Here is a 25118-nt window from a genome sequence, read left to right as displayed (position 1 = left end):
GCTCACGTGGTAGAAGCACGCTTCTGAGAGACAGACAACCGCTTTTCGATGGAGTGGTAGCGCTAGGGCACTACAATGGCAACCACAGGAATCGTTTACTCCAGACTCGGGGAGTTAATGATTACCATTATTCAGCCAAAATTCTGCACTTTAGCGACCCGTTTGATATTCAAGTGGCCTGAATAATGTTTTATTTTAAGCAAGAGCATAACAGCTTCACTGCAGCGGAAAGCCAGCATCGCAATGGGTGAAGACACTAAAGAAATAAAAAAACTTAATAGCTGAGGAAGCGGGATTCGAAATCAGTTCCGCTGGCCGCTGCTTCTGACCACTACGCCATCGCCACAGCTTTTTTTAAAGCATGGTATTTATTGCACTGAAAATGTATTCTATTTACATTAAATTATTTACAAAGGTTTTAGGAAAGTACACGAAACATATCACAGATAAATGAGCCGATACTGAGGCAGCGATCGAATATCGTGCGTTAAGACACCTAACGTAGGTCACCGGTTCGAATCCCTGCCGCCAGCTAGGCCCTAACTAGTAAATTTATGCTGCACGAAACGCCAAATCGAATACCACCACCCCAAAGACACTGTGAGAACCGGTTGAGCCGAAATGGTCATATGAAGATTCCTAAAGATGTGGAATTGGGGGTATCTAGGTTGCTGGTTCGAATCCCTGCCGCTAGCTAGGCTCTAACTTAACTAGTCAGCTTTTGTTGTACAAAACGCTGAATCGTATGACACCACCTGGAAGATTCTGCGGCAAACGGTTGGCCCGCAAATGTTACATGAATGTTGAGATCAAGTGGCCCGACCTGACGCATATTCATATTGCTCGCAGCACAAAGAAGATGGCACGAAGGATGAAGGAAAAGACGAACGGGATACATATACACCGGATCGATATAGTTTAGTTTTCAGTTGGAGGGGTGTGCGAATATTCGGAAATTTCGAATACCAAATCGAATATCCTCGCATTCGATTATTCGAACGAAAAACAGGGACCAAACGTGCTGCATTATCATGTTGCCGTGATTGGTATGCTCGGGATGGAGGGTTCAGCACCATGGTGTGGTCAGTTAGCGTGGCGGTGTTTGTAATCCTCATACATAGCCTCAGAGATTAGACGACGCAGCAGGGCCTAGGCAAATTCAGCAAATCCAGCCTTAAAGGGGTTGCGAAACACCACTTGAACAGATGCCGATTACACTTCAGATGGATTCTTTATGTCACACAGACGCTGGCTCAAAAAGAATTACGAGAATCGATGCATAGGAACGGGAGTTATTGAATGAAGGAATTTCAAAATACAAGCAAACAAAATGCTGCCCTCAACTCGATTTTCGCGCAGCTTCCCATTCCCATTTCACTCTCCCAATGACGACAATTAGCGCGACCAATCAAAACAGCCTACCTGAGCACGTGGCGGAAGTTTGCACTCCATGGTTGCCTGTTCTCTGCAACTCGTTCATGCCAAGGCTGGCAGCGTAGTTTGCATGATTACAACAACCATGTGAACGCCCTACTGACCCAGCGATGCTTCACCGTCACGTCGACGGCGCAGAAGGGAACACTGATCAGTGACGTTCTCTTACTTATGGATCCAAACTCGAGCGCAAGATACTGCGACAGTGTGACAGCCTGCGCAAAATATCAGACACATATAGCATAGCGCGTACCGCTACTGCCTACCGCTAACCATCGCTCGTGACTCCTAGCGCGCTGGTTGATCACGGCGAGCAAGGAGTGCGCGCCATTGACAGGAACGTAGCACCATCTGGCACCGCCGCCCGGTGATCCTCCACAAGCTGAGGATCCGCACTGCCTGCTAAATATGAAACAAACATATCCTTCCTTGCAACCGAAACGAACGCTTATAGAGTGCAATGGCTCGATCAAATCGATTCCGTAAAGCCGCTCTCAGATACATAGAGAGTAGCCATAAATGATGAGTGCTAGGTCGTAGGATGTTTACTAAGAGGCGCAAAGTCCTTCGATGCAAAAAGTAGCCAGAGCATCTGGTGGTGTATTTTTGCTTTACTTTATTTTCTGTGCTTTTATCTAGGGCAAACAAGTTGGTTTTGTTAATGTAATAAAAACACAAAAACTTGACAAAACGTATCTCTAGTTATTAACACAATTTGCAGTATATTTACTCTTTGTCCAATCATCAAGCTCGCCCTAAGCGATGTCATATACGCTGGAAAGAACCGCCACTGTATGGTGACACCGTCAGCGCCGTGAATTTGTTTTTGCAAGCTAATTAAAATATTAAAAACCGCAGTATACATGGTACGACCGATGCTAATAGCATCACTACAACTCATTCTACGCAACCAACAGGCAAAACAATGTGCTGAAAATGTGTTTTGGAGCCCCTTTAATGCCTGAGCTTGAAAGCCATGCCTCGTATCCATAAGCCCTCACCCATCTCATGCACTACGATGTGGCGCTAGTTTATTACCTTCCGTTAAGAAGAGCAAAAAATACTTTTTTCTATGTGCACAGCATGTCAGTGACAAAGTTAACACTCTTACTTTGTTTTGCGAACCCCCAGATTGAGATCAATGTTGCTTCTTTTAAAAGATAAGCTATAACTGCGAAGGCAGCGCGTCACTGTTCTTCACGACTGCTCATTGAATATTTGCGCAGGTAGCGAATATTCGTCAAAATACCCGTATTCGATTCAGGTCCCTCATTATTCGATTAGTATTCGATTCGGTTTTCAGCCAAACTATCCGTATTCGATTCGATATTCGATTCGATTTGGAAAAAGTACTGTTCGCACACCCCTATCAATGAGTTGTGGTGCTCGGGCATCACGCTGGCGCCTGTTATGATTTTATTCCGTTTTATAACCACCTCAGTTACAATAGCAACCGCTGGGTTACGGTTGGTGTTATAACGCATAACGCTGAGACCCGAAACGCGAGAAGTATAGAGCTTAGCGCTCTAAAAGACAGAGCACATTAAGAGGGAGTGCCTCTCCGGTTTGAAGTCGGTCGGTTCATAAGCTCTCCTCAGATGAACAATCAGTTGGGAGAAATCAAATCTTATCATCCTGCCTGAATGAACTGCCGAGCTCTCGAGCTGTGACTGTAATGTCGTCGTCTTCGTCACATACCTGCGCTCACGCGTTTTAAACTGCCGCTCTCTCATGCTGTAGTTTGAAAGCATGGTCTTCATTGTGTTCCATCCATGTGCGTGGAAGCGTCATCAGACAAGCGTGCAGCAAACCACGCGAAATGCTGGGAGATTAGAAGCAGTCAAATTCAGAAGACCCAGTGCTGTCAAATGTCATCGGATTGTGGTAATTAAGTGACCTACAAAGTTTTTTTTGTTCCGAGTCTATTATGTCTTTAGCACTTATTGTAACTGTCGTGGTAAACGCTACTGCATTGTTTTCTGAATATTCTTGGCGTACATCAGTTCTTGTACATAGACACATTAATGTGCTGACTCATTTTAGCAGTGGGTATAGATAACAATGAAATATTATGAGTACAGGGCACATGTATGCATGCAGTGCGTGCCAGAAGTAAAGGCCGAGTGATATTTTGCGGCTGAACTCGCAACTGTCTGTTTTGTCTCGCATACTCAAACAGCACACGTACACGCACACTCACCACAGTATAAGCATCTAGCCTCTCATCCAATAGTGCCTTTAGGGCTTGTCTTATATGTTTATTACTCATTAATATAGCCAGAAGTTGCAGACTACAAAAATAACTAGGGTTTAGAACTAATGTTTTAATATTTTAATATTCCGGCCATTGACTGGGAAAGCGAATTTCCTGAACCTCTGTCCAAATCAGCAGAGCCCTTCGTAGACATAATTCTTTTCCATAGTTTAACCCAGCTCGTAAAGCAGCCCACACGCATTCAGAACGACTCAGCGTCCATTTTAGATTTATTTCTTTTATCCGATGGACTACTTCGACGTGGTCCAGAACTGCACATCATGGAAGGCATATCAGACCACAAGATGATATGCTTAGCCTTCAAACTAAACATCGTTCCTAACTACAGGAAGCATAAACGTGCTTTTCCAAATTTTTCACGTGCCGATGACGTTGGCATTCTGGATGCTTTGGACGGCTCCTTTTCTAACTTCCTCTCTCTTTCCGAGACATGTCGGGTGGACCGCTTATGGTTAATCTTTAAGAGTTTGGTGTTAAAGTGTATAAATGATTTCGTACCATGTACTCAAAAAATTGTACATAACACAAATCCCTGGATGTCCAAAGAGATTGTGCGCTTAAAGCGGAAAACAGCTGATGGGATGCATAAGAAAAGCAAAATATAATTATCATCATGTAACCATAAAAACTTTCCTTGTCTCATCCCCTGCCAAGTTCTGGCGGCATTTTAAACCCAGAAAAGACCAATTCTGTAGTATGTGTATCGACGGTGCGACTGTGACTGACAAGTCCCATATTGCGAACGGATTCAACAAATTTTTCTGTTCCATATTTACATTGGATGATGGCAAAAGACCATATTTTGCATGCCATGGTAACTCCGCTATCAGTGATGTATCCATATCAGAACAAGGCGTCTTATCGCTTTTACTGAACATCGATACAAAAAAGGCACACGGAACTGACGGGATCCCAAACGCCTTCCTGTACAGGTACGCAGAGTGGTGCTCCAAATACTTATCTGTTATTTTTAGAATATCCCTATCTCAAGCAGCGCTTCCAGTTGACTGGAAGTATGCGAAAATTACGCCCATACCGAAAGCGGAAAACAAATCACTTCTAGCATCCTAGAGACCAATTTCTCTATTGAGCACAAGCGCTAAAATAATGGAACATATTATTTTCAAACACATATCTTCTTTCCTGGAGGAGCACAACTTAGTCGATTCCCGACAGCACGGCTTCCGCAGGGGCGTATCTACGGTCACGCAACTTATAGAGGCAGTGCATGGTTTTGCAGCAGCACTCGATAAACAAAGCCAGATCGATACTATTTTTTTAGATTTTGAAAAAGCTTTCGACTGCGTGTCCCACCCAAAGCTGCTATTAAAACTGCGAACCATACTCAAGAACGACACATTGCTTGCATGGATAGCAGCTTATCTCTCCTGTAGAGGCCAATGTGTGGGAATTGATGGAGTGTGCTCGAGCTATATGTTTGTCCAGTCGGGTGTTCCACAGGGATCTGTTCTTGGGTGCCTTTTCTTCCTAGTTTTTATTAATGATATTGTTAGTGTAGTACCCGTGAAAATAAAACTTTTTGCTGATGATTGTATTATTTATCAAGAAATTAAAAACTCGAATGACCAATCTCAACTAAATTTTTCGCTAGCTCAAATAGAAAACTGGTGCTCAACGTGGCAAATGAAAATAAACAGGAGGAAAACGGTAACAATGACAGTAACACGCAAAAGAAAACCCCTCCTATTTCCCTATTCCGTCAATGAACACCCTTTATCTTCCGTTAAAAGCCGTAAATACTTAGGTGTAATCCTCACCTCAGATCTCAGATAGAATGAACATGTTTCATACATTACAAAAAAGGCTATGCAGAAACTAGGTTACATGAGAAGAACCCTGCGCAATTCTACACAAGAGATAAAACTCCTTGCCTTCAAAACTTTTATCAGACCCGTTCTTGAATACGCTTCGTTAGTCTGGGATCCGTGCACTCAATTAAACATTGCAAAACTCGAAAGCATCCAAAAAAAGGCAGCTCGATTCATCTATAACTCATATAGTTGGCGTACCTCAGCAACTGCACTTATGGAAAAAGCTAATTTAGAACCATTACAATTGCGACGGTATTTTGAACGAATGAAATACATGCATCTACTCTACAATAGTAAGCTAGGTATAGATAGTAGCATTTATATCGAACATGTTATACGGCGATGTACACGATCAAACCATTCCAAAAAAATTAAAAGAATATATGTGCCGAACAGATACCTTTCAAAATTCCTTTTTTCCGAGAACCGTCCGTCAGTGGAACGCTTTGCCTTGTGACGCTGTGGAATGCCCGACTGTCGAATCTTTCTTATCAAAATTAAGTGCATAAGTTAACTCAACCTAAGCGTTTTTGGTTCCCGCTATTGATATTGCTTTGTGGTTGTGATTATTGTCATTGCTGATGGATCAGCGCATGTCTACCGTCAGTGTTTATTTACTAAAGCGTGCTATTGATGCCAGTGTTCTTGTGTTATGTGCCAGTGTTGTTTCTATATGCCTGAACAGCGCGAGCTCGCACAAAGCATTTTTCTTTCTTATTTTTTCTTTTCTTCTCAGTGTTAATCTGCTCAAGCAGGCAGATGACACCACTGTTATCATTATCATATCTTGTAACGCTTTTTTGTACTTTCTTCACCATGTATGCTCACTCCTGCCAAAGGCCTTCTGCGAAGGCTGGCAGTACCTCTGAAATAAATAAATGTTAGTGAGGGTGAGGGAGGGCTTATGATATGAGGGTGAGGGCGAGCGAGCAAATTTTTCGAAGTGAGGGTGAGGGAGGGCTGGATAACTTTTCAAAGTGAGGGCGAGGGTGAGGGAGGACCATGGATTCAAGAGCGAGAATGAGAGAGGAAGAGTAAAAATGAGGGCATTTCCCCTCTGATGGTGACACACTGCTCACCATCATCCCCCTACGGATGCTCCGGAACCCGTGGGGTCGCTACTCACCAACATCTGCATGAAGCAGTGCCCCCCTGCGGGGAAATTTCAAGCCTTGCTTTAACCACTGATCTCATGCACAGGACTGCATTGGCGAAAGCCAGACTAGGAACCACCACGCCTTCCAAATCACTCTTACCACTTCACACATACTTCCACAGTGCCCTATTTTTCATCACAACTGTATTTCTGCTACCATTAGTCGCTACATATTTATCAGTTATGAGTTGTGTTGTGTTTTATGGCACATAGGCAACTAAGGCCATCATGTGCCAAGCACAAGGTATCGGAGAAGTTTTTTGCTGAATTTTATAGAAATATGAAAAACATCCTTGGTGTAGAGGGCCTCAAATGTTAGTGCTATCTAGTGAACAGATAGGGAAGTTTTTTAGAAATAGCTGCTACGAAAAGCTTTCAAGAGGGTTGGGCAACCTCAGCAGCTATCCTTGGCTGGGCAAGGATCTTGAGGTTCCCAATAAAACAAATAAAAACCTCAGCCTTTTTCTCAGGGCTGAGAATGTGGCTGAGGTGTATTAAAATTTTGAACAGACCAGTGGGAAAAAGATTTAGAGTTTTCCGAGAAATCCCGTTTCTCTTAAAAAGCTAAAAACGCAAGACGTGTGTACAATTCCATTATCTCCTAAAAGTAGTGTAGGATGGAAAGGAATGTGTTCGTTATAAAATTTATTAAAGTACTTTTTCCTTTGTTTTTCGAGTTTCATGCAAGAAAATAAGATATGGTTAACCGTAAGCTCATCTCCGCATTTTTCGCAAAGACGTTTGTCTTGTTTTGTTAGCAGGAAGTTGTGTGTAAGGTGTGTGTGGCCTATTCTAAGACGGCAGAGAATCACTTCCTTGACACGTTTTTGGTGCAGACATGACTTCCATTCGCCTAAAACCGGCTTAATCAAATGTAATTTGTTATTGAGTTCGTTGCTCCAAGACGACTGCCATTTTTCTCTTAATTTACGCTGTACTGAGTTCATGCAATCCCTAAAAGGTATATTAACTTTATTTCCTTGCCACGAGCTTGTGCAGCACACAAATCTGCTCTCTCATTGCCTTTTATTCCGACATGACTCGGGACCCAGCAGAGTTTTATGTTTTGTGCTCGAGCTGTGGCTGTTGCTATGTTGTGTACGATTTCACCAACTAGCGGAGTGATTGCATTTCTATGGTGAAGAGCTGTAAGTACACTTAAGGAGTGTGTAAATTATACTGTTTGTGAGGTTTTCGTTTACTATTTTTTCTGTGGCTATGCAGACTGCGTAACATTCTGCTGCGAAGATGGATGCACACTGTGGAAGTCGTACTGTGTCTTCCGAATTCCCTCGTACCACTGCGCTTCCTACGTGAACATTAGTTTTCGAACCGTCAGTACCAAAATCTGTGAAGCCGCCGTATTTTTCTTCGAGTGCAAGAAATTCTTGTATGATATGTTGTTGTGGAGTCTGGTTTTTGTGGAACTGTCCAAGAGTAAAATCGCACTGTAGGAAAATTGTACCACGGAGGTAGCGGATCTCGCCTTTGTGCAACACCAGGTAATATGTCCAGTATGTCGAGATTCTGGCACATATCTTCAAATCGCAAGAGTAGAGGCTTGGTGGCTTGTGGTTTGTTGTTGAATATTATTCTGGAAGGGCAACTCGTTACAAGTGGATAGCAGATGTGTTTTGGTAGTGACCTTAATTTAAGGATATAAGAACAAGTCAGAGTGGTTCTTCTATCTTCAAGAGGAGGTTCATCAGTTTCTACAAAAAGGCTAACTATGGGAGATGTTCTCTACGCGCCACAAGAGAGGCGTAGGCCTGAGTTGTGTACTGGATCCAACTTTTTTAGATATGACGGTCTTGCAGAACCGTACACAATGCACCCATAATCTAGCAACGAACGTACCAAAGAGCGGTATATGCGCAGAAGGCATGTTCTATCGGAACCCCAATGTTTCCTTGAAAGCACTTTCAGTATGTTTAAAGATTGGGAGGCTTTCTTTTTTAGTGTGTTTATGTGGGGTAGAAATGTTAGTTTTTTGTCAAATGTTATGCCTAAAAATTTATGTTCTTTTATTGGTAGCATAGTTTCATTTAGATGTAAGGTGGGGCCGTTGTGCAAGCCTCTTTTGAGCGAGAAAAGAACTGCAACTGTTTTTTGTGGGGAGAACTTAAACCCGTTTTTGTCTGCCCAAACCGCTCGTCTGTTTAGTGTGAGTTGTACCTGTCTCTCACAAGTTGATAAGTTGGATGATGTGCATGCAATCTGAAGGTCATCAACATATACAGAATACATAATGCAGATTTAAATTATTCTCTCTATGGAATTCATTTTTACAACAAAGAGCGTGGTACTCAGAATGCACCCCTGTGGTACTCCGTTTTCTTGAACGAATTCTTCGGAAAGTGTTGAACCCAGGCGTACATGAAACGAACGTTCCGACAGGAAATCTTTCAGGCAGTTCAGCATCCTTCCGCGGATACCTAGGTCTGCTAGGTCACGGAGAATGCCAAACCTCCAGGTAGTGTCGTAAGCCTTTTCCATGTCAAAAAATACTGCTAGACAGTGTTGCCTGTGTATGAACGCTTCTCATACAGTGTTTTCAAGGCGCACGAGATGGTCAGTTGTCGAGCATCCTTTTTTAAACCCGCATTGGTGGATGTCGAGAAGTTCACGGTTTTCGAGGGTAAACATTAACCTGATATTCAACACACTTTCGAAAGATTTGGCAAGGCAACTTGTGAGTGCTATGGGTCTGTAGCTAGCAGCGGAAGTGGGTGGCTTTCCAGGCTTCAGTAATGGCACAATAACTGCTTTTTTCCAAGACTGGTATTTTTCCTAGTTTCCATATTTTGTTAAAAAATTTTAGAAGTGCTTCTACTGATGCTTCGGAAAGGTGTGCCAGCATCTCATAATGTATTTCATCAGGGCCGGGTGCTGTCTGTTTGCCAGCCGACAGTACTTTATGTATTTCCTCGAGTGTAATTAGGCTGTTATACGGCTCGTTCGAACCGCCACTTGTTGGAAGTCTTTGTTTTTCAGCTATTTTTTTTGTGCCTTAAAAATGACTCTGTATAATGTGCGGAACCAGAAATTGTAGAAGAATGTTTCGCTAGAACGTCTGCCTGTTGTTTAATACTTGTTTGTGTGCCTGGGCCTGTGAGAAAAGGGATTGTGAAGGGAGAGTAGCTGCCATTTATTTTGTGAACTTGCTCCCACATTTTCTTCGATGTTATTGAACTGTTTATAGATGTTATATATTTCTGCCATGATGTTTTTTCGGCGCTTCGACGAATATACCTCGCTTTGGCTCTTGCTTTTTTGAAATTTACAAGGTTTTGATGAGTAGGGTAACTACGAAAAATTCCCCATGCTTTATTTTGTTTCCGTTTCGCTTCTTTACATTCTTGTGAGTACCACGGCTTCTGACATTGTCTAACTAGGCCCGACGACTGAGGAATAGATATGCGTGCAGCAGTAATTATACAGGTTGTGAAAATCTTATTTAGTTCGTCAACACTTAGATCATCCGAAAATAGTTTCTCCAGACTAGCATTTTCACGAAACAGTACCCAGTCAGCCAAGTGTAATTTCCAACGACGAGGTTTGCTCCGAATGATTGACGGAGAGGATGACAGGCTAATAGTTATTGGTAAATGATCACTTCCCCGTGGATTATCAAGAACATCCCATTTAAAATCAGTAAAAACAGATGGCGAACTAAACGATAAGTCTAAACAGCTCATTTTTCTAGTGCTTGGGGTACAATATGTGTGTTTTCCCGAATTTAGCAGACAGACATTATTGCACAGAATAAAACCTTCCAAAACGCGGCTCTAGTCTCAGTTTCTTCCCTTCCCCAGAAAGAGGAGTGCGCATTAAAATCCCCGGTTAAAAGATATGGCTCTGGTAGCTGTTCTAGAAGTGTTTCCATGTCTTGAAGTGTAACTGTTTGGTGTGGCTCGATATATATGGAACATATCGTGATAGTTTTAAAATGAATAACAGTGACTGCAACTGCTTCAAATCTGGTTTTTAACTAGATTTCACGGGTTGTAAAACCAGACTGGATGATAATCGCAACACCTCCAGAGAGCCTACTCGCTTGCTCTCGGTCACACCGAAAGACTTGGCATTTTTTTTAAATGTTTGTATGTTTAGAACCTAAGTTCGTTTCCTGTAGGCATAACGCCACAGGGGGAAAAGAGTTTAAAAGATCTGTTACATCACTGTAATTTCTTAAAAGTCCTCGGCAGTTCCAACTAATTAGGAATGTCATGTTGGATAAGTTTTGAGGGAGTTAAAAAAAAAAGAACTTGTTCAAGTTTTTAAGGGTCCTGTAATGGGGGCCCTGTCTTTTCTTTTACGCTCAAGAGAGCTGTTCAGCTGTTGTAGCGGGGGCGAGTTTTGAGTTGTGTCCATTGCCTCACTAAAGGCCCTGGACGGCCGCGGAGAATGCACGGGTGTGCGGTTTAGAGGCCTCTCCCGACTGGGGGAAGCCTTGAGGGCAGCCGGCTGAAATGCCGGCGTGCCCTTTTTTCCGGATGGCAGGGCAGCCTTCGCTGCTTCTGCCGGGGGCGGGAATGGCCCTGCCGGAGGCTTTGCCTGGGCAGTGGCCAGAGCCGGGTGTGGTGTTCCGCCCTTGCGCACCACATCCGAGTAGTTTGTCTTTGCAGTGAATAGAAACGGGCTTGTAAGTGCCAACTTTTTTCTAGCTTCTTTGAATGATATGTTTTCCTTTGTTTTCAGAGTTATGATCTCTTTTTCAGTTTTCCATCTTGGACAAGACCTGGAGTAAGCAGGGTGATCGCCTTCGCAGTTGGCACAGAGGGAGGCCACTGCATCGCAGTTCTCAGTTGCATGTTCTTTCGAGGCATATTTTGCGCAGGTTTCATGACCGCGGCAGCTGGTTGACCCATGGCCGTATATTTGACAGTTAAAGCATCTGCGAGGGTTAGGTATGTATGGTCAGACTTGTATTTTCAAGTATCCCACTTCTATTGTCTCAGGTAGTGTGCTTGCATAGAATGTTAGGATCAAGTGCTTTGTAGGAATTTCTTTATCATCTTTACGTATGGTGATTCTCTGGACATTGACGACGTTTTGTTCAGAAAGACCATCTAGCATTTCCTTCTCGGTGATGTGGAGGAAGTCCAGGTCGGAGATTACGCCATGGATGGTATTAAGGGTTCGATGTGCAGTGACGGTCACGGGAATATCCCCAATAGATTGAATGGTGGGAGCTTTGCTTGCTGTGCTGCGTTGCCAAGTTGGAGTAGAAGGTCTCCACTGGCTGTTTTGCTGACTTTGTATTTTATGCCTAAGGATTCCGTCAAGCATTTTGACATGAGGAATGGGGACAATATTCGAGCTGGTTTTTCTTGGATTTGTGAATGGATCACATGATATTTAGCACGATTCTTTTTGGTTCTCTGCAGGAACTCTGCTGTGGCTTCGGTCCGCCTCCTTTTATCGGGGCGATCAGATGCTGAGCGAAGGTTTGCCATAGATTAAGTATGTTGTTCGGCCGTGGTGCCAGCCACCCACCATGGAGTCCAACAAGCGGACGGGACAGGAACTCGCAAGAAGTCCTGCCCACGCCAGCTGTCCACCTCAACTATAACCCAATATGACGCAACTCAGGGTGGTTGGCCACACTAGGTTAACCCTCGCCGCCAGGGAAAAAAGGAAGAAACTAGAAGTGAGTAGGAGAAAGGAGAGTTGTGAGAAAGGGGTAGGAAAGTTAAAGATTTAGGGGAGGATAGGAAAAGGCGACTGCGATTTCCTCCGGTCGGGTCAGGCCGGAGGTGCCGTCTACAGGAAGCTGGGGCCAAAGTGGTGTGTTGCCTCCGCCGAGGGGCCTTAAAGGTCCAAACGCCCGGCATCGGCTCAACCACCAGGATCCCCTTTTCCCCGGACACGGCAATGCCACGCACGGCTAGGCGCGGGTGCTCGGGTCCGTGGTGATGCACTGTTCACCATCATCCCCCTGCGGGGATGTCCCTGCGGATGCTCGGGAACCCGTGGTGTCGCCACTCACCAACGCCTGCAAGCTGCAGACGCCCCCTGCGGGGCACATATTTATCACACTCGGCAGATACTCAGCATCATTATTTGTCCACATCCCAAGACATTTGTACTTATCCACTACTTCTTCATTATTGTTATAAATCATGACTGCCAATTTTTCCTTACAACAGGCCTAATCTATCTCCCTCTGCACCGCAGATGTCCATCAACCCCTGCAAATCTTTTTTGTTGGTAATTAGCACTATATCATCCACAGTGGCGTTATGAAGAGAGTGCAGTCCGCACCGGGTACACAGCTTTGAGGGTTTGGTGAGGGGGGGCAAAATGAATTACTGTGTGAAAACGGGAAAAGGCGCGGGATGGTGGGTCTTTACGTAGAACAAATTATTCTGTTGCAAGCACTCCTGCAGAACGCATGCCTAAGCCTCTACGCCATTGTCTCAACGTCGGCCTGGCCATATGTTCGTGTGTGTACCCTGGAAACACGAGCATTAACCCGATACTCATCGGAGGCCCCGACACGGGAGCGTGTAAGACGACACTGGTCGGCCTCTCTTTTGTGTACGTGCAGTTCACTCTCTTTTCCTAAGCGAGGGCCGCTGGCAGTATTTCTCCACCAGTTTTTAGCTTACTTCTAGTTCATTTATTGCCTGTGCCTTTCTCAGTCCTCGGCCCAGCCCCTCATACGCCTCACACTTTGAAAACGCGAAAAGGAGCCTGTAGCTGACTGGAAGAATGGCAAGTCCCCTGATCATTACACGCTGACAACAAAAATGAAAAAAGATAAGTAACGGGGTGCCCTCAGCAAGGTCAGGTGCACAGGGAATTGAGAGGAAATATAACCAAGGTTATTCACGTAGTACATTATGTGGTTCTTACCTTTTTCACTCTGTGAACAAAACAAAGTCTTTGGCAAAATGAGAAATACAACTGAATATGCAAAAAAAAAAGAATGAGCACGGGGACGCCCACGTACCCCAGCTCCAAAAGGTCGTTTCGCGCTTAATATTCTCTTGTGGTATGGCATCAGTGCACGTTGGTAACTTTGCAGCCTGGATGTGGAAGTCCACTTGCACCTTTCGGTAGAAAGGAGAGGTGAAAAGTGAAGTGTAGAGAATGCAATGTAAAAGGTTTTCACCTGTGCATGTGGCATGTGAAAGGCTTTGCTTGGGATCTAACTACAACGCCGCAAGATTGAGAATATTTGAGGAACAAGTTCAAGTATCAAGTCAGCTGAAAGGGTGTTTGTCTGCGGACTCCCACTACGAGACTGCGCTTACCACCTCCGCCCCCCTGGTACCAACGCATACAGCCCAACACACCAAGCCTGTTAGCTGCAGCCACCTAGTTAACATGCAACGCACGCTTGCAAGGATGCTCTTCATTTATATTCAAGTAGCTGTTATTGTTATCCACGTTAGCTGCATTGCGGACGGATCCGCTGCTCAAGCCCAAGAACGTAATGCTGCACTAAAAATGCATAAATGCAACTAAGTATGGGCATGGACGTATGCAAGGGCCTGCAGTGGCACCGCTCAGATGAACCATATGGCCGTCTCGATATCCGACACTTGACAAGGCAACTAAAGAATTTTTGAAAAGGCAACCACAAGCGGCATGCCATGCTGCCCTATGTGCAAAAAGAAGCTAGTGACACGCTGGGCTCATCTAAAGACTCTTGTCGACGCTCTCCAGCTGAAGAGTTTTCTGGTAGCACCGTGCAATCAGAAGATTAGGAACAACTGCAAAAAAACAGAGGAAGCTGGGGAGACGACTGACAGTGAATCGGGCGATGACAATACACATCGTACAACTGAACTGACGTTCAGGCATAAAGTTCCCAAATGTTTCATGACATCTCTTTCTACCCAATGCCACTTCTTGCTTTATGCCTTTTCTTGTGCATGTGTTCCTTTTGGTCTTTTCTTGACTGCACCACCATTCCTATCTTGTATATCTTGTCTTGCAACCACCCTGTAATGGCCTCCGGCCAGCAGTATCGATAAATAAATAAATAAAATAAAAATAAACAGATAGTCATCGAATTTAAATCATGAAAACAGGAAATCCTTCTTTTCAAAACAAAGAGCGGCCTTTTGGCTCAGTGTTGAGACAACGGACAAAAGCCAAAGGACGGTTGAACCAGCTTTCCAAAGATTGATTTTACAAAGCAATGCCTAATGGCCAGAAAATCTTGCGATTTTGGATGGTATCCTCACCTGTCAGCAAGAAGTTGTGCTGTTTTTGCTGCCGCCTGTTCGCCAGTCATGCTACAGAAATGTCTAAATTTGTGAGTGGGTTTCAGATGTGGTGAAAGCTTAGCCCAATTTGAGCGAGAAGTAGAGGCATATTTTATTAAGAAAGCGGGAAGCGCATGCGTTAATAAACCGTCCATCCCAATCAGTGACGCTGAGGTGGCTTTTCTCGAAGGGTGTCTTTTGGATTTAATGCATTGAAGTTTTCTCTGCATAGTTTGTTGTTCCTGGATGTGTTTTATTAACAGCCAAATGAGAATTGTGTAGAATCCAATACATTTAGGTCTTTGACACAGGAGGATTTCTCGAAGGTTTTAAGTTTTGACACTTGTGTTAGTACTTTGACGCTGAGGGGATTTCTCGAAGCTTTTAAGTTTTCATGTCCACCATTTTTTCCGAGTTTGTTAGTCATTCATTCATTATCACACAATGTGTTAAAGCAGGAATTTTTATATTGCAATCTGTTTGCCTTGGCCAAGCGTGAGTCTTTGTTGTGAGGATGAATTGCTTTCCTGTTCGTTTTCGCTCGGACAATCTTGGGACTTCGTCCAAAAAAGTTTGCTTTTATCAGGAGTGTAGCGCTGAATGCATGAATGTATCTTCCGGTCTGTTAGAAGTAGCACCTACTTCCTGAATTCTGATTGTTGTTTACAATCTCTTATTCTTGTGTGATAGGCTTCTGCAATACGGCTCAGGTGCTTCATAAAATGTAAGGGTTGGGCGATTAAACCTCAGTTGCAAGTTGGTGCCTGACCTGCTGTGTTCTTGTGCCTCTTTCGTCCTTGTTCTTTTCGCACCGTCCTGACATTATCCAGAAGCTATGCACCACCTAGCCCAAACCAAAGTATTTCCAGAAGTTGAAGACGATGAAAGTTCTGGGAAGCACCTACGTTGCCTGAAACAGTAGAAAACTTTACTGACAAGGTTGAGGCTGCAGAAAAGCAATTATGCTGAAATCATCAATCATATGGAAACTGAGCAAAGGAAGTGGAAGGATATATTGCGTCCACTGCTTAACATTCCAAGGTTTCATTCAAACCAGAATCTGGCATTCCGAGGGCACAAGGAAGATGAAGTCGCGGTGAACAAAGGAAACTTATTGGAAATGGTTGAAACCCTTTCTATGCTCAAAGAAAACATATTCAGGCTAAAAGAGACCGAAGACAAAATAAAAGGCCTGGTCGTCTCTTATTTTTTCCCAGCAACACAAAACGAATTCACTGGCATGCTCGTAACACATGTGAAAGAGATGCTTGCTTTGGAGATCAAATCCGCGCAGTACTACGTGATCATGTTCGACAGCATGCCAGACGTATCTCATTGCGACCATACGACGTCCGTGATCAGGTACGTCAGAACAGAAAACAGGAAGGCAGAGGTGAAAGAGGTATGGTTGAGATTTATTCCACTAAAGGGGAAAAAAGTTTCTGATCTTGCTTCGGCAATACTACAATGCTTAGAAAGTGATGGACTAGACATAACAATGTGCCATTCACAAGGCTACGACAACGCTGCCAATGGTGCCCAAGCAGGCGTGGAAAAACAAAAAAGCTACCTTCCATGGCTGCGTAGACCATTATCTTAACCTGTGCAGTCACCATTTCTTTGCCCAGAATTGATATTGCGTGAAATTTTTTGGATACATTAAGGCACTCTTTTCTTTCTTCACGGTGTCAACCCACCGATGGGATCAGCCGCACCGGAGTGGATCTGAACAGGCAACACGCTGGAGCGCCCGTTATGCTGCAGTAAAGCCAGTGAAGGAACATTATGATGAACTGGCAGCAGCCATGGCAGCCCTCTGTGAGCCACAGGAAAATGTGAACAAAACGGGTGCAGCGCAATGCATTGCAGTAGCTGTTTGCGACTTTGCTTTTTCTATGTTACTTGCACCTGCGGTGCGCAGCACTTAACGAAGTCACTGCTGCACAACTGTATTTGCAGACAAAAGGACTATCCCTTGACAATGTGGTGGCAAAGCTGGCGGCCCTAACGCTTTTCCTCAAAGAAGAACGCAGTCACCTAGTGCACGATGCAATTGTGCAGGCACTTATAAAATCAAATGAACTCGGAATTGCAGTTGAGAGACGCCCCAGGTTAAGGAAGAGGATGGCAGGTGAACAAGCAAGAGATTCGGGACTTCCATTGCAAAATGAAAATAAGAGGGTGGTGCATAAGATCAAAAGCGAGGCTAGAATTGGCAACTTTGTTTGCACCTCTTGAAGCGAAAAGCCTTTTTTATTCAACTGAGGAGGAGCTCAAAGTTTCCATTTCGAAACTGACAGTCTTCTATGACGAGCTGTCTGACAGCGCACTTTTTATTTATATTCCTCAAATTGACGAGAGACCACAATGCAGCTGGCATTGGCCTCCAAGACACTAGCAGGCAGGACTGGACTCCCTAACATTCATTACGGACTGAGATTAGACTCCCTTCCCAGTCTTTCATTAGGACTGCAGCTATTTCTCACCATATGTGTCTGTGGCATCGTGTGAGAGGAGTTTTTCCAAACTCAAACTAATCAAAAACTACTTGAGATCAATAATGGGTTAATCTAGGCTTTCAGATCTTGCATTATTATCGAATGGAAGTGAACGGACAAAAGCACCGATTTTGATCAAGTGCTCAGCAGCTTTGCAGTTCTCAACGCCAGAAAAGGAAAATTCTGATTTGAGTCTTCATTTTTGCTCTGCACTCTTTGTGTGAATGTCCACTTTTAAAAAAAACCATGATGTAAGTTACATGAAAAGATGGCTTCTAAATGTTTGCCCCTTTTGTACGTCGGTGGGTTCTTAATCGTTTAACAGATGCATTGATGATATATGCTAGCCTGTTCCGTATGTGCGACAATCTTAATTATTTGTTCCTTGTGACTTTTGCCAGTTTCCTGTTTTCTGGTATGTCCATTAAAAGTCTTGGCTTGTTTGTTTCTTGACTCTCTTTCCTGCATGCTCAAATTGTCCTTGGGCTTATATAGAGTTGTCTCTGTAGTTCTCACTTGTGTATCCCTGATAATGTGCACAATCCGACACTGTTTGTGTTCGCCATTTGTTTGCTCTTTGCATGTTCGTTTGCTCTTTGCATTCGTTTGCATGTTAAAAACTTCCATTATTTTTTACGCTGATCGTCGGTGGAACCAGCGGAAGAAACTCGAACCCAAGTGGGACACAGGAAGGCGCTTCTGCTTGTTCTCAGGTTTTCTTCGCTGGTTTCGCTCTGCCAGAGGTATGTGAAATAGCCCGCACTGCCACTCTGTTATAGTCCTTGTGGCATCTGCCACTTCCCGTCTCTTGAGCTAGATGGCTACAAGTTTACATATCGTGTGGCCCCTTTATTCTTATGGTCTCATCCTGGACATTCACCTGTCCAAAACAGCTTGCTGTATTTATTTCATCGCAACTTATAAGTGCTTTTTTTTTAAAAGAAATAATAAAACAGTATGTGCTTGATTTTCTGTCTCTCGGAATTATGCACTTTTGATGTGCTGTTTTGCTGAATTATCAGTCGTGGGGCATGTTCGCTACGTCTAGGTGCTAAAAAAGAAAAAAAAAAGCCTTCGCTAGCACCAAGTTGTTGGGTGCTCGACTTCAGAGCAAGCCATGAGGTCAGAGGAAGTGGAAATTTGGCACCTGAAAGGCGATCGGAGGGGGTGTCGCACAGCGCCTCCGCACTGGGTGCGGCTGACCCTGGTGACACCATTGATTATCCACATACATCTATGGTGGTAATGCCTGTTCAATCCATTCTCCTTGCTTGAAAAAAGAACGGCTGAAGCCAAGTCCACTCCTCTCTAGCCTGGTCTCTGATCCTTGCTGGTACAACATGCACCCTTGCCTAAGCCCCGCTGTACCTCCATTGGCCGTGATACATTGTTTCCCCATTTTGCAAGCACTTTGTTACTTTTACAGATATTTTTTAAAAGATTAGTCACTTCATCTTCCACACCTAATGTGCCTAGTATGTCTCACAAATTGGCTTGAATTACACTGTGTTAGGCTCCCTTGATATCCAGAAATGCTTGTCCTTTTCTGCTATTTCGATGCACTGCACCAATGAGAACACACTGTCTTCCAACATTCTTTGTTTTCAGAATCCATTTTGTAGCTCCTCTAACACTCCGCTAGGGAGCTTTCAGTTTAAAAAGGTATGACAGTCTGGTGGAGGAAACTTTCACGCTTTAATTAGATGCACTAATAATACCTGTCAGAGTGTTTACCAACAAGCTTGATAGTGCGAGATTCGTTGTGTTTGGTTTATTGTTAATAATACCTCAACCATAATATCTGTGCTAACCAGCTTGCTTTAGCGAAATTTCCATGCTCTTAAATCAATTTGTAGCTTTGAAGAACCCCACTAGTCAGCTGAAGAAATCTTTCCCAATTTGTTTTTGCATGGTAATAACAAAGAAAGGACAATCTGCAACTAAAAGCCAGAATACGACTAGACATCTCCAGGTGCACTGCAAAGGAATTTGTAGCCTTACACTAAATTAAGAGTCAGCTAGACTAATCATTCTTGCTTTGTTTATTTCTTGTACCAAGGAAATACGAATCACAATATCTGAAAAATAAAAAGCACGAGTTCAGTCATCCAGCCATATCTGTAGTTGCAGCACTGTGTTTGTCCTTTTCTTTGGCCGTGTGTTGTAGCGCTGAAAAACTATGTGCTTTGTTTTCTTGTACAAATGTAATATCAGCCACAATAGCTTTACTAACTTCTTTGCTTATGTGGGACTGAGCAAAGGGCAAACCAGCACAGTTACCCGAACGGACGAAGTTGCACCTACTTCCAGGTCCGCATAGTAGTTTGCTGCATTCAGCTTCGCCCTTACTGCATGTGTGTATATCGTCAAGGCTCTTCCCTTTTTCAAGACTGCCTGATCTCCGTGTGACTACTTAAGCTTTGAAAGCCACGGCGCTGTTCAGAGGCAACGATGGTCTGTGGCGTGGTGCCATGCAATGGGCGCCTATACCAGCAGCTGTCAGACGGGGAATTCTGAATGGGGAGTAGCTGCCATTCAGCTTTCGAACTTTTGCCCACATTTGTTTTGATGTGGTTGAGCTGTTAACTGATGGCATGCAGATTTTCCAACAAGTTTTTTCGGCACTGCGGCAGATACATCGGGCTTTCGCTCTCGCCTTTGTAAACTTTATTAAATTCTCCTCCGTTAGATACCTACGGAAAATTCCCCAAGCTCTGTTATGTTTCCTGCTTGCTTCTCTGCATTCTTGTGTAAACCAAACAGATTTTGTTTTACTACTCTAGATGAATGACAGATGGCTAGGCGCTGCGGTAATACAGTTTGTGAAACGTTCATTTAGTTCATCTACACTGAGGTTGTCGGTAACTATTTTTTCTATGGGAACAATGAATAACTGCGCAAAAAGGACGGGACAAGGGAGAAGAACCACAAGAGACAAGCGCAATGTCGTACCAACTAGCCCCTCACCGCACTCTTCTAGATTTTATTTCTTCTAGGCTGGCCTTTTCTCGGAGCAGTACTCAGTCGGCTAAATGCAGCGTACAAGGTCGTGGTTTTGTTGGGACGACTTCTGGTGAAGATGTTAAAGTGATCAGAACGGGCAGATGATCACTTCCATATGGGTTGTCTAGGACATCCCATTTAGATTAAATCTGTAAAAACAGAGGGTCATCTAAAAGACAAATCTATACAGCTCATTTTTCTTGAGCTAGGATAATAGGTTGGTTTCCAGTTTTTAACAAAGGTTATTTCACAATATAAAATCCTTAATAACTTGTCCTATAGTATCACTTTTGTAACTGCCCCAGAAGGTGGAATGTGCGTTAAAATTTCCTAATATTAAATATGGTTTTGGTAGCTTTTCTAAACGATCTTCTAAATGATGAATGCTTACGTTGAGATGTGGCTCCAGGTATATGCAGCACACTGTAATTGCTTTAAATGTGTACAGGATGGTCGCCACAGCTTCTAATCTGGATTTGAGTTTAGTATATTTTTAAGCCGGGACTGCATTTTTAACTACGATGGCAATGCCAGCCGAGAGCCTGTTCGCTTGCTCTCGGTCGTGGCGGAAGACTGTATGCTTTTGAAAATGTCTGTGTTTTCAACCTAAGTTTGTCTCCTGCAAACACAAGGCCACAGGTGAGTATGTGCCTAGAGTGTCTTTTATGTCACTTATGTAAAATTCTTCTGCAGTTCCAATGTATAAAAGCCAACTTGTAATATAAGTGTGCCCTGATTCGGGGCTCCTCTTTGTCAATCTAAGGAGCCCCACCGTCCACCCGATGCTGACGTTACAGGACTGCCTTGACTTGTGTCTATCGTATCCTCAGATATGCTGGACGCACGGTTGACCTGGAGGTCCCTGTTTTGTGGGTGGTGGTGCAGTGCTAGCCACTGCCACCAGGGTCATGGGTGGCCCTGCTCCAGGCTCACTGCGTGTGCCCTGGGCAGGCGCAGAGGGTCGCTATGATGCTGTGCCCTGCTGCACCACGGAGGAGTAGCTTGGAATTTGCAACGAAAACCGTTTCCACGCTTCCCTAAAAGATATGCTCTCTTTGACTCTCAGCGTTACTATGTCTTTCTCCTTTTTCCAGGCTGGACATGACATTAAGTAAGCCGGACGGCTGCCCTCAAAGTTTCGCAAAGGTGCAGTTCAACTTGAAAGTTCTCAGCGGGACCGCCATGGGAAGCAGATTTAGCACAGGTCTGTAGGCCCCGGCAGCTCTGCGTGCCATGGTCATACCTTTGGCATTTGTAGCATCGCCGTGGGTTTGGAATGTATGGTCTTAGCTTAAATTTTGTGCATCTGACCTCTACAGAATCTGGGAGTATGCTTGAAGCAAAGGTAAGGACAATGTGCTTTGTTGGAGTTTCTTGATCATCTTGTCCGATTTTAATCTTATACATGTTCATGACATTTTGTACCTTTAGACCTTCCCAAAGTTTCTCCTCAAGTACCTTAGGTCATCATCTGAAATGACTCCATGGACTGTGTTTAATTATTGGCGTGGGTTGACTGTTACAGGGATGTCTCCAAAACATGTGACTTCTTGCACTTTTTCGTGCTGGTGGTTGTAGAGAACTTTCAGTAGAAGGTCTCCATTTGCTAATTTTTTAATTTGTAGCCCCGGCCTATGGTATCTGTGAGCGTTCTGTCTTGTGACAAGGAATGGTGAAAGGAGTCTAGCAGCTTTTTCTTCATGGTTAGAGTGAACCACGTGGAATCGTGGAAAGTTGTTGGCATTCTTTGCAAAGAATTTTGCTGTGACCTCAATGTGCCCTCTTTTCCGAGGGCGATCAGAGGAAAGAAATGAAGTAGCCATAAACTATGTTCGGCCACGGTGCCAGCCACCCACCACGGAGCCCAACAAGGAGACGGAGCAGGAAACATGAGGATCCATAGCGCACACAATTGAGGGGACACAACATGAGCGCTCTTAGCGCTCGTGTTTTGTCTCCTCAATTGTGTGCGCTATGGATCCTCATGTTGAATACCCACTAGCCCGAACCCTCACCCTTCTAAGGGGCAGGAAACTGTAAGCAAATCCTGCCCACGCCAGCTGTACACCCCAACTAAAACCAAATATGACGCAACTCAGGTTAGTTGGCCACACACTGCCAGAAAAAAAAAACAAGAAGGGAGGACAGGAAAGTTTTGAGAAAGATGATAGGAAAGTGAAAGATGGAGGGGGATGACAGGAAATGGCGACTGCCAGTTTCCTCGAGTCGGGTCAGGCTGGAGGTGCCGTCTACGGGAAGCTGGGGTTAAAGTGGTGTGTTGCATCCGCCGAGGGGCCTTAAAGGTCCAAACGTTCGGCATCGGCTCAACCACCATGATCCCTTTTCCCCGGACACGGCTGAACAACGCACGCCTAGGAGTGGGTGCTCGGGTCCGTGGTGACGCAACTCAACAACATCTGCATGAAGCAGACGCCCCTGTGGGGCATGCAAAAGGTATGTCTGGCTTTGCTTCTTGTACGGGTGGTTATATTTTTATATATTCTATTTTTGTAATCAGCGCACTCGAGAGATCACGGAAGCGTATTTTATCGGGAAGAAAAAAGATATCTGTATTAGCACTCCTTCCATCATGTTGTATGAAAAAAAAAAACAGGATTTTTAGACGCCTCATGATGTGGCGCCTGTTGATCTGTGGCGCAAGTGTACTCCAGTTTGTTTTTCATTGCACGTTGGGGTTGATGGTGCCATCCATGCTATTTATGCACTGCGTGCCTTTCATACCTACGCTGTTTATCTGTGTATATATATTGCGTTCCTTCACAATAAAACTTAGTTGCGAGACAGCACTTGTTTTGTCTCCCTTCCAGTGTCTTTCGTCCCTCCGTGCTGAATTTTCAGCCAGAATGAACTACATCCAACTCGCCCAACTCACTATTCTTCTGCAGATTTTAAGGCAGTGAAAGTGTTACAGCAAAACTGAGTGCCCCTGGTGGCCAATCAGTACACAAAACGTGTTGCTGCTGATAAGAGTAGCTGTTGCATATCTTTTAAGGAAGCAATTAGAATAAAAAAATTTCTCAGCTCAGGAAATGAACAGAATTCCCCATTTTAATTTTAAAACTCTCACTTATGCCGCCTCAAGCAGAGCAGCCGGTGCTAAACCTCAACGAATGTGTCACCTTTGGGCTGCACCCTGTAGCTGCATCACTGCTCCTCTGAGCTTTCGGTCATTTGGTGAAAAGAAGTGTGTTTGCTGGAAAGGCCTTTGAGGAATGCCGTGTGACGGTGGTATTAGTCCCGTCTTGACTTGAAACAACGAAGAGCTTCCCTTGGAATTATCATTTGCAAATTTCCTGCTTGAACGTTTTGTATATATATTTCCAGTGCTCATCTCGTCTGCATCCTTGTTTTCCACAGACCCTTTTCCTCAACCGATAACACCCGGTGTGCCGCCCCCTTCGCTGCCCAAATATTTTTTTCGCTTTACACGTCACTGCGTGGGAGTGCCGGGGGTCCCGCTCCTTGTCCTTTTACATTTTTCCGGCTTGGACGATGCAAAGGGCGGGATATCAGCATCGGTGCGTGCACAAACTTGCACATTTTGCATGGCGTCCACAAAATCGCCACTTTTGGATTTCGCCTCCATCGAAATACAGTCGCCGCGGCCTCCTGGGATGGTATCCGTGACCTTGGGATCACAGGTTGGATGATGCGAATACACGGGCCATGAGACGCGCCGGTGTACGTGCCAAAAACATTCGCAAGGCGCTGCTAAGCAGACAGCTCAAACACCCACCGCATGCAAGACCGTAACGCTGATCATGACTTCCGAGCTGGTTTGGTTTATGAGGGTTTTGTGAGGGATGCCGCAGTGGAGTGCTTCGGAATAATTTCGGCCACCTGGGGTTCTTTAGCGTGGACTGACATCGCACAGGCCTGCATCGAAACTGCACCGGCGCGGCCGGGATCGGAACCGCGTCTTTCGCGTCAGCAGCCATCCCGGGCCAGCGCTGGGCCACCACGGCCCTTCCGAGCTGGTTTGCACTGCATGCGCGGTGACAGACTCTCCACAACAGGTCCTGCACAGATGCACTCACCCGCACCAACGGTGAAACGACGCGGCTCCATCCGCTCACGTGCCACCGGACCAACGCCATGGCAAAGCGCGACGATGCACCTACCACTACACGGCCGCAGTAACGGTCGAACCGGGTACACCAGTGGCTGTACTAAGCAATGCTCGGCTCGACTCAAACATGGCTCAAACAGCAAAAAATTTGCCGGACGTGACGTATTTTTTAAACCAGATGCGACGTCATTGGTTGAAATAACGCTTTCGTTATTTCGACGTGGTTGTAGCAGCCACTGCCGCACTATAGTGCCTAGAATCCATGGAGGAGAAAAAATGCCTAGAATTTCCTACTAGTGTGTCGAGCGGAGCGCTCTCCCAATGGGAGAGGGTGGCAGCGCGCGCGATGCCTGCCAACTTTGGCCGCGAGGGGCACTGCTCGTCGTAAAGGTGCCGTCGTCGCTACCGGACATGCCGCAGTCTGCCGCAGTCGCTGCAGTTGCGTTGGTCGTGCGCGGTGTGGATTATAACATTTTGGTCGCATCTGCGCTTTTTTCTGTTGTTTTGTCCGTGCTGTTCCATGTGAGGGAAAACCACAGCGACTAATGATGGTAAAGTCGAAGCATCAAGGCCGGGAAACAACATGTTTCGTGCCGCTCCGTCGGAGT

General features: G+C 44.8%; 1 protein-coding gene across 1 annotated transcript in view; it reads right to left on the bottom strand.

Moving 5' to 3' along the window:
- Positions 1 to 24757, bottom strand: part of LOC144122204 (uncharacterized) — a 78166-nt gene extending 53409 nt beyond the window's left edge. Inside the window, exon 1 of the mRNA XM_077655789.1 lies at positions 24479 to 24757. Within this exon, the coding sequence (XP_077511915.1) occupies positions 24479 to 24538 (60 nt within the window). The 5' untranslated portion in view covers positions 24539 to 24757. The remainder of the gene's footprint in view (positions 1 to 24478) is intronic.
- Positions 24758 to 25118: the final 361 nt, after the last annotated feature.

Source organism: Amblyomma americanum, chromosome 2, assembly GCF_052857255.1.
Source record: "Amblyomma americanum isolate KBUSLIRL-KWMA chromosome 2, ASM5285725v1, whole genome shotgun sequence".
Taxonomy (NCBI): Eukaryota; Metazoa; Arthropoda; class Arachnida; order Ixodida; family Ixodidae; genus Amblyomma; species Amblyomma americanum.
The sequence above is the reverse complement of the archived record's forward strand: the minus strand, read 5'-3'. Positions and strand labels throughout refer to the sequence as shown.